At 38.9% G+C, this 10,523-nt stretch overlaps 1 protein-coding gene and 1 pseudogene across 1 annotated transcript; both read right to left on the reverse strand.

Annotated features, from left to right (window-relative positions):
• Positions 1-2,017: 2,017 nt before the first annotated feature.
• On the reverse strand, positions 2,018-3,695 carry LOC141847453 (cytochrome P450 71A1-like). Its single transcript, XM_074735499.1, has 2 exons — positions 2,781-3,695; positions 2,018-2,708 (listed from the first exon to the last, which is right to left on the reverse strand). Exons 1-2 carry the CDS (start codon positions 3,666-3,668, stop codon positions 2,076-2,078), a joined length of 1,521 nt encoding a protein of 506 aa, XP_074591600.1. The 5' UTR covers positions 3,669-3,695; the 3' UTR covers positions 2,018-2,075.
• A 4,845-nt stretch (positions 3,696-8,540) lies between these two features.
• LOC141847829 (cytochrome P450 71A1-like) lies at positions 8,541-10,132 on the reverse strand (annotated as a pseudogene).
• Between the last annotated feature and the right edge of the window lie 391 nt (positions 10,133-10,523).

Below are 10,523 nucleotides of genomic sequence, written 5' to 3' on the forward strand. Positions count from 1 at the left end.
CTATATTGTGAACTTTCATTTCAGATATAAGCACTTTAAATTTTAAAATATAGTGAACTTTTAATGCTTTGGCATACTTATAGAAGAGAAAAACTCAAAGGGATGCTTATGATTTTTTTTAGTGAATTGAAGAATTGAAAGGAATTCTTTTCATAGGGATGGAAGGGGTACATTAACAAGCACATTATAGAGATAGAGGAGTCCAACAATGTGTATGTACAAAGGTGCAAGATGTCTTTCTGTTCTTATTTGAGATCGTCTCTAGATAAATCATTAGACATTTGACTCTTATGTTTACGAAGTCGCACAAAGCCCATGAGCAGTTGGAGAAGATAGTGTTCCTGTAGAGCTTCAAAGAGAAGAAGAAGGGTTAGGATGGAGGCCAGGGGTGCCCTGGCCTCAGCCATCCGACGTCCAAGTTAATCTCTCATCGATCGAAGATAGAAAAGAAGAACAGTAAATGTAGAGAGTGTGTATACAGGTGTGTGCGTATGCGTACCTAGGTCGGCGGAAGCGAGATCCTTTTATAGGGTCATATGTGAAGATGTCACATTGAAGGTAAGGAGAATATCCCATCACGGTAAAGGAGGATCTCATCACCGATGCTTAGTAAAAGGTCATGTTGTATTAAATGTGGTAGGTGATCTATCGTTGAGTACTTTACCATTCCACGTGTCGCTCAAGCAAATATGAGTGAGGGAAGTAGGGATGGGGAAGTGGAGCCACTTGGGCAGGAGTGATGATTCAGTGAGACTGGACTGACTGAGGAGTCGACCTCCGTTTGGAGGATTGAGAAGTCGATCGGGCATCGAGTCAGTCGGGCACAGAGTCGGGCGCCGAGCCAGTCGAGTATGGAGTCCGACGTTGAGCCAATCGAGTATGGAGTCAGTTGCCAAACCAATTGGATATGTTTGATGTGTTATCCATGTAAATCAAATCTTGACTTTCTTGATCAGGATATATCAACCCATAACACTTTCCATGGGTGTTATGTAATTGGTAAAATATTTAAAGGAGCAATAAAAGATCATAATTTGAATTCTAAATAGGATAAAAGAGTCAAACATCATTGTTTATTTAAGAAATATAATAACAATAATCAATTTTTATCTTACTAAATGAGATCTACTAAATTTTATTTTTTACTATATCATTATTTATATTTAGATAAATTTTATATTATTTTATTATTACTAATCAATTTTTTTAATCTTCCTTTGATATGCATATTTATCATGATTTTATATCATCTAATTAAATCATTAATTGATCGTCTACATACATATCCGTACTATTTTAAACATATTTCTCGAAGTTTTTCTTTAATAGACACAATGTCGACTTTCTTTCTAATATTTTCGTTTTTGTTTTATCCATCCTTATATGTCAACACATCTATAATATTCTCATTTCTATAACTCTATCTTTTACTCATGTGATTGAATCATAATCTAACATTTAACTTCATATGACGACATAGCAAATCTAATGTCGATTTATAATTTTTTTAAATTTTAAAAATACTTTACCCTCTATTCTATTTTAACCATTTCATTTATATTTTTATATAAAATATCTGTCCCAATCCCTCTATCCTTTCGTAAATATGAACTTAAATATTTAAAATTTTAATTACAAATAACTCATTCTCTCCTATCTTAATAATTATCTCATTATACTTAATATTATTAAATTTAAATTTTATATATTTTATTTTTTACTCTACTAAATTTAAAACAATTCACTTCTAATATTTTCTATCAAAATTTAAATTTAATATTTACTTTTGCACATGTTTGCCTATCAAAACAATATACTTGATTACTTAAGAGATATTTTAAAAAATTAACAGTACACATAATTATTTCAGTAAAAAATAAAATTCATCGTCCCAACAGTCCAACATAATGAATCCCTTGAGACATAGGACACATAATTTATTTTAATAAAAGATGAAATTTAACTCTACATGAAAGTCATCTAACTTTAAAATTATTAATCGGACACTTTATTATATATATATATATATATATAATGCTTATTTAATTATGAACTGTAGGAGATGAACAGCACGGTCAGTTTAACTCAGATTTGGCGGCCATCAGGAACAGAGCATGCTTCCTGTGCACAGTGACCCCCGGCGCTTCTTCCATGCTCAAGTCCTCCTCCCTCATTCCCGGCGGCAACTGCCAGTCGAAGGAGTACAAGAGGTTGGCCAGCGCCACCTCCGCCATCAGCATCCCCAGATTCTTCCCCGGGCAAATCCTCCGCCCCTCGCCGAACGGAATCAGCTTGAAGTCATAGTGCGCAAACGAGTCCACCGCCGGCGACGCCATGTTAACAAACCTCTCCGGGTCGAACGCCTCCGGTCTCTCCCACGCATCCGGATCCCTTCCGATCGCCCATGCGTTCACGTAGATCGTCGTCTTGGGAGGAATTTGGTACCCGTCGCTTAAAGTGACCGGGTGCATGGTTTCCCGGTGGATGAGCATCGGCACCGGCGGGTGCAGCCTCATCGTCTCCTTGACGATGCGTTTGAGGTAGTGAAGCTGGTGCAGGTCGCACTCCTCCACCTTCCCTTTGCTTCTCCCCACGCAGCTTCTCACTTCCTCTTGGGCTCTCTTCATCAACTCCGGCAGCCGGATGAGCTCCGCCATAGCCCATTCCACCACCGCCGATGAGGTATCCGTCCCGCCGATGAAAATATTCTGCCAATAATTGAATCGGATTTAACTTCGACAATTCATTTTGACATCGAAACTGAAAATAATTAATGTCACCATAAGAACTCCTTTGAGGTTCTCCTCTGTCAGCTGCCCATCCTTCCGCAACCGAAGCAGAACATCCAATAAATCCTCATTCTCTTCGCTTCCTGATCGAATCTTCGCGTCGAGATGGCGATCGATGAATTTCTGGTAGATGCCGTCGAGCTCAAGAAACGATTTCCGAAGCCTGGATTTCATCCCTGTCGCCACATCGACCCACCCGAGCAGGGGAAAGAAGTCTGCCATGAAGAAGCTACCCATCATCTCCTGCGCTTCCCTGAGCACGTTGTAAACGCTGAGGTCGTCTCCGGCGATGTCTCGACCGAAGGCCGTCCTGCATGTCGCGTTGCAGGAGAAGCACAGGGCGAGCTCGCTCACGTTGACGGCGAGGGAGCTCGAGATGCGAGAAGCGATATGCTTCGCCATCCTCGCGATCTCATCTTCCCTTACGGACGTGAAAGAGTTGATCTTTCTGGCGCTGAAGAATTCGACGGTGCAGAGCTTGCGTAGCTGCCTCCAGCTCTCGCCGTAGGGCATGAAGGCGATGTCGGAGCCGCCGTAGGAGATCTCGGAGGTGGAGACGTTGTGGGGGCGGGAGCAGCAGGCGAGGTCGAAGGTCTTGAGGACGTCCCTGGCGAGGGCGGCGGAGGAGACGACGACGGCGGAGACTTGGCCGAGTTTTAGGTGCATGAGCGGGCCGTACTGCTTGGAGATTTCCCATAGAGACTGGTGCAGCAGACTGCCGCGTATCTGGTGGAGGTTACCGATGACCGGGAGCTTCGCAGGGCCTGGCGGGAGCTTCCGGATCGCCGGATTGGTTCTTGCTTCTCGGCCGCCGGCGAGAAGAAGAGAGGAGAGGAGTGCGACGAGGAAGAGAAGGGACAAGTAGACAAGCGCAACCATTTTTGACTAAAAAATAGGCACAGCACGAAGAGCATAAACCGCCCTACATCCATTTAAATAGGGCAATTTAGCATGAAACTTTTAGAAACATCCAGAACTAACTTTCATATTTATCACAAGTTTTATCAAATATTCTGTCCGAGATTACAGAATGGGATGACCTAATAAAATAATCATGATTGAAATTAATTTCGATCTCCTATAAATACAAGTCGAGTTGGCATCAATTACTTTTTAAACATAATTGAGTTGATTACGATGAAACAAAATTATTGAAGTAGACAAAAATTGAATCTCGACGAAGCCAAAACAATACACTTCTCCATCATGATCAACTGTAATTTCTCAATTTACCTCTTCATATATAATCATGGAACCGCTAGAATAGTGAATTTCACCTTTTACTGAATAGTTAACATCAATTTCTTTTAGATTGATTTTCGAAATGTTGAGTAGTAAGAATGTGCTTCGAACAAAAGTCTAAAAAAACTCAAAAAAAAATAGAAGAAATGCTAAGATGAACTTCGACAAAGCCCCTCCAACACGAAAGTCAGACTTTGAAAAAAAAAATGAAAAGAATAAATGAAGACAAATAAAAAAAATAGAGAGTTATGAATCGACCCTTCACATTACTTGATAATTGACTTAGATCTTTGTTTGAGGTTGATTTGGTGAGAGCTCGTTTTCTCCATGATCGTGCTCAATTTGACTTGATCAAAGCTCGATCTAACTTGGGCCAGGCTCGATATGATCTGACTTGAGTTTGATTTGCTTCCGAATTAATTTAACTTGATTCAAATTTTATTTTGACTTAATGTTCAATTTTACTTGACTTTTGACTAACCATATCACATGCTGACTACTATCCGCCACATCACAATCTATATATTATAATTTTTAAATAAATTTTATTTTTATTTCTTTTTCATTTTTATATATTCAAGTTTGTTGTCTGTTATTCGTTTAGAAGTTTTCTTTTACTCTATAAATTTTGTTAAAGATCCAACCTCTTCTTAATTATCGTTACTCATGTTTCCTTTTGTGTTTTACTTCTTTAGGATTTTACTCAAGTTCATGGATTTAAATAAGAAATTAAATTGCTTTGATTTATATAGCGATTTTGTTTAAAATTAAGCTTAAGTCTCAAATTCTTTTGTCGTTATTCATAATTATTATTAAAATTTTAATAATATATATTTATTTTTGTACTAATACTCTTTCTTTATTATTAATGAATCATCTCCGGATAGAGTAATAATGATGTGAGGGTCCCTCCGAGAATGATGCAATGATAAAGAAATAATAATATTGAATAATATAAAATAATATTGAAAAATATTTAAATAATTATACATGATTAATAATGATTAATAATGTGATAAGATACTTTTTATAAAAAATAAAAATGAGACATCCATGATTTAAAAAAATGATCCTTTTCATTTTTGCCCAATTAATTATATTGATGTCAAAATTTTAAATTTTATCTTCTTTCTCTCTTGTATTCTCTTTCTTGAACATGCAATGGCGATCGGTCATCGTGTATTTTTTTTATTAATTTAATTATCAAATTCTTACGATTTAATTAATTTTAAAAAATAGACACTTCATGATCAAAATTAATCATCAAATAAATCCAAAATGTACGAGTGGATTCTGGTGTGCCACTTCATGTTCAAACTCCGCAAGCATTCAGACATATCCAACATAAGATTCAAATCGTCGTGGTATGAAAATGATTTGTACTTTGTTCCACTGCATACTTAAGGATATATTGGTTATCATCTAAAAAAAATGATAAATTCTCAAGGATAGTCAATAAAATTAATTGAGATTTATCATACGCCGTCAGTTACACCATTCGGGGACATATTGGTTATCATAATAGCTTATGATAGTTTCATCATTTAACCAATCAATCTTCTACAATCAAATATCTTAATTAATTACTTGTCATCATTCAACTAATCAGGCTACTTTTCATAGGCAATCAAAGACCTAAATTGCGTGCGACAAATTACTACATTATTTTATTTGAAAGTCACTTTCATAATGAAACATAAATTTTGTTTCTCTGTATTTATATCACGGATATCATGAGTTCCAAACGTATATTTTCTTCTTGGAGATTTTCGAAGTTGATCCAATAATTTAGATTTGATCAGTCAGATCGATCATCAATCAGTCAATGGCTTGAACAGTGAAGTTTGATATAACGATGTATATCTTCTTCTATTTATATTTTCGATATACTTTTTCGATCATTGAGATACCCTTTCAATCATCACTTACTCTTTTGGATAAGTTTATTTATGTGGACAAAAGTTTGAAGGTTGAGACGAAAATGAATTTTTTTTTTGTAAAAAAGATATTATCCCGCTCAGATACTTGAGGTTTATTAGCAATATCGGATTATATACTTATCATGCTCTCATAGTATGATATTAGATGATCGTAAGACTAATCATGTGGGACCGTTAGACGATAAATTTTACTTTTTTGCCGAAAATATTAGATTGGATTAATATCTTATTTATTAGGTGACCTGACCACTACACTGACCACGGTTACGATCTTGATAGTGAATTTTAAGTTTTATCTTCTTTCTCTTTTTATTTATCTTCTTTCTCTTTCTATCACAATCTAATTTGTGGGTCCTATTGGCAAGCAACTTCAGATTAAATTTGATACTCTGGAGTCTGGAACACGTATTACTTAAAAAATGACAAATCAGTCAGTCTTATGGACTTAATTTGTGGTAGTCCCACAGAAGTTTTCCACCGACCACCAAGGTAAATCGGGAAGCGCATACGGCGGTCAATCCAAATGCCCAGCATCCTTTGATTGTGTTCCCCATTTGGAAGAAAATTTTTACAAATACGCCATAGCTGAGGATCAAACCGTGGGTCAAGTTACCGTTGCACCATTACCCCGGGGACAACACGTATTACACAAGTATGAACATGGAATGGCCATCGGTTAATTAAGCTCTATTTTTTTATTAATTCAAGTATGTAATTCTTACAATTTAATTAATTCTAGAGATGAATACTCAATCCCATAGACCGGTCAAGTGTGGCATCCGACATCATCAATGATTCAAACTTCATGAGCATTCAAAAATACTTAGCGTGAGATTTAAACCTCCGTTGCATGAGAATCATTTCTATCTCTTACAATGATGGAGCCAGCCTGGGTGATTTATCCGGGCTGATTGAACTATGGGCTGATTCCGACGTAATAAAGCGCTCTTCGTTCCTTCCATTTTTCCTTTCTTTTGCCTATAAATCCAAAAAAAAATTCTTCTTTAATGTTGTCGGGCCCCCGGACTATAGCCCGGGTACCCTACAAGGTGGCTCCGCCCTTGATCTCTTATCACCGTACCTTGCCCCAAGCTGACCTATGGCTACCTTCTAATAGTTTATGATAGTATCATCATTCAACTAATCAACCTACTTTCATAGGCAATCAAAGATCTAAATTGCGTGTAAAGAAAGACTACATTATTTTATTTGATGGTCACTTTCATAATGAAACATGACACCCTTTCGAGCAATTAATGTACCCTTTTAGGATTTGTCGTCATTGATTTAAGCTCGTTAGTCGTCGAGTTATCTCTTCAGACATTGACACATCCTTTTGATTAAGTTTATCTCTACGGATAAGAATTTTAAGATCGAGGCGAAGACGAAATCTTTTTTCCTTAATACAATATTGTTTTACCCAGGTGTCGGGGAATGAACCTGGGTCACTCGTGTGATGAATATCACCACTATACTACATCTTCGCCCATCACCAATAGTGTGGGTATATATAGTCAGTCAAATCGATCGTCGATAAGTTGATAACTCAAAATGTGAAGTTGGGTATGACCATGTGGATCTTCTCCAAGTTATATTCTCAACATACTCTCTTTCGGTTATTGAGGCACTCTTTCAAATAATAAATGTACCTTTTAGGATTTGTTGTCATTGATTTAAGCTTGTTAGTGGTCGAGTTTGATGCAGTCATATCTGCATAGGCAGTTATCACGTCTGCACGTTGTGTAGATGTGGAAAGTGTTTTATTGCCTTTAAAAAGGCTGCACTTGATTCATTTGATTGTGCATCCAAGAGAGAAATACAAAAGAAATAGAAGGAGGATAGGCTGATTGTCTTATCAAAATTTCTTCAGAGGAGGAACATTCACTACCAAACAAGATTTAGTTCGTGAATAGGGAAAGATTGTTCAATCCGTAACATCCTTCCGACGACAAGTACGAAGAACAAGATTGATATAAAAATCGCTATAAGTATTTTGCATTTTTGTTCGATAATTTATGCATTCGAAACAACATTAATAAAAACTAATATGAGACAAACATTAATAAAAACTAATTATTTTATATGATTCATTTTTATACCCTAATAAATCTATAATTTATACAGATTATATATCTAAATACTATAAATATCGTAAGGTAGTATTTTTATTTCCTTCAGTCTCATTAAGGATATCTGATTTATTTCAGGTAAATCCAAAAGCGTGCAATCCACTGTAGAGAGTGGAATAGAGAAAATGAACTATATATCTTAATTAATCATCATGAATCTATCTGGATTTACCTAGAAGATCAATAAAAATTTAGAAGTAATTAAATACCTCAACTAATTAAAAAAATTAAACATATTCTTCTCGCGTAAAAGTACAAGGTTATCATCCATTTATAACTTATTATTCATATGGTACCTAAATTATATTTTAATATATAGGCGAGGTATTTTAAAATTAATTTGACATTTTATTATATATATAACAGTGTTCTCCACTTATTCAATTCCACGAACGGCATCGGATTTGTTCCACAACTGTATTGCAGATCAAACAACATGCTCAGTTTGCCTCAGATTTGGTGGCCATCAGGCACAGAGCATGCTTCCTGCGCACAGTGACCCCCGCGCTTCTTCCATGCTCACGTCCTCCTCCCTCATTCCCGGCGGCAACTGCCAGTCGAAGGAGTACAAGAGGTTGGCCAGCACCACCTCCACCATCAGCATCCCCAGATTCTTCCCCGGGCAAATCCTCCGCCCCTCGCCGAACGGAATCAGCTTGAAGTCATAGTGCGCAAACGAGTCCACCGCCGGCGACGCCATGTTAACAAACCTCTCCGGGTCGAACACCTCCGGTCTCTCCCACGCATCCGGATCCCTGCCGATCGCCCATGCGTTCACGTAGATCGTCGTCTTGGGAGGAATTTGGTACCCGTCGCTTAAAGTGGTCGGGTTCATGGTTTCCCGGTGGACGAGCAGCGGCACCGGCGGGTGCAGCCTCATCGTCTCCTTGAGGATGAGTTTGAGGTAGTGAAGCTGGTGCAGGTCGCACTCCTCCACCTTCCCTTTGCTTCTCCCCACGCAGCTTCTCACTTCCTCTTGGGCTTTCTTCATCAACTCCGGCCGCCGGATGAGCTCCGCCATCGCCCATTCCACCACCACCGACGAGGTATACGTCCCGCCGATGAAAATATCCTGCCGACAATTGAATCAGATTTAACTTCGACAATTCATTTTGACATCGAAACTGAAAATAATTAATGTCACCATAAGAACTCCTTTGAGGTTCTCCTCTGTCAGCTGCCCATCCTTCCGCAACCGAAGCAGAACATCCAATAAATCCTCATTATCTTCACTTCCTGATCGACTCTTCACGTCGAGATGGCGATCGATGAATTTCTGATAGATGCCGTCGAGCTCAAGAAATGATTTCCGAAGCCTGGATTTCATCCCCGTCGCCACATCGACCCACCCGAGCAGGGGAAAGTAGTCTGCCATGAAGAAGCTAGCCAACACCTCCTGCGCTTCCTTGAGCACGTCGTAAACTCTGAGATCGTCGCCGGCGATGTCTCGACCGAAGGCCGTCCTGCATGTCGTGTTGCAGGAGAAGTACAGGGCGAGCTCACTCACGTCCACGGCGAGGGAGCTAGAGATGCGAGAAGAGATATGCTTCACCATCCTCGCGATCTCATCTTCCCTTACGGACGTGAAAGAGTTGATCTTTCTGGCGCTGAAGAATTCGACGGTGCAGAGCTTGCGTAGCTGCCTCCAGCTCTCGCCGTATGGCATGAAGGATATGTCGGAGCCGCCGTAGGAGATCTCGGAGGTGGAGACGTTGTGGGGGCGGGAGCAGCAGGCAAGGTCGAAGGTCTGGAGGACGTCCCTGGCGAGGGCGGCGGAGGAGACGACGACGGCGGAGACTTGGCCGAGCTTTAGGTGCATGAGCGGGCCGTACTGCTTGGAGATTTCCCATAGAGACTGGTGCAGCAGATTGCCGCGTATCTGGTGGAGGTTACCGATGACCGGGAGCTTCGCAGGGCCTGGCGGTAGCTTCCGGATCGCCGGATTGGTTCTTGCTTCTCGGCCGCCGGCTAGAAGAAGAGAGGAGAGAAGTGCGACGAGGAAGAGAAGGTACAAGTAGACAAGCGCAACCATTTTTGACTAAAAAAACTGGGCACAGCACGAAGAGATAAACCGTCCTACATCCATTTAAATAGGGCAATTTAGCATGAAACTTTCAAAAACGTCCAAAATAGTTACTGAATTTCATATTCATCCAAACTTTTACCAAAATATCTTTTTCTTATTAGCAAAAAAGATTAACAAAAATAAAACTATGAAAAAAAATGCAAAAAAACTAGAGCATTTAATTTGTTGCCGCCTGTTTACATTGAACTTGCATCCATCAAACCACGATTTTATACTTAATGATTACTTAAATTTGACATTTCATAAGCTCAGTCTTAAGTTTTTTTAATTATTCGACAATTTTGTGCTTGAAAAAGAAAATTGAGAAGCAAAATGCTTCACCTTTCAAAATGTCTTA

Source organism: Curcuma longa, chromosome 16 (genome assembly GCF_044706935.1).
Source record: "Curcuma longa cultivar G26 ecotype Majalengka, Jawa Barat chromosome 16, ITB_CL_G26_1.1, whole genome shotgun sequence".
Taxonomy (NCBI): Eukaryota; Viridiplantae; Streptophyta; class Magnoliopsida; order Zingiberales; family Zingiberaceae; genus Curcuma; species Curcuma longa.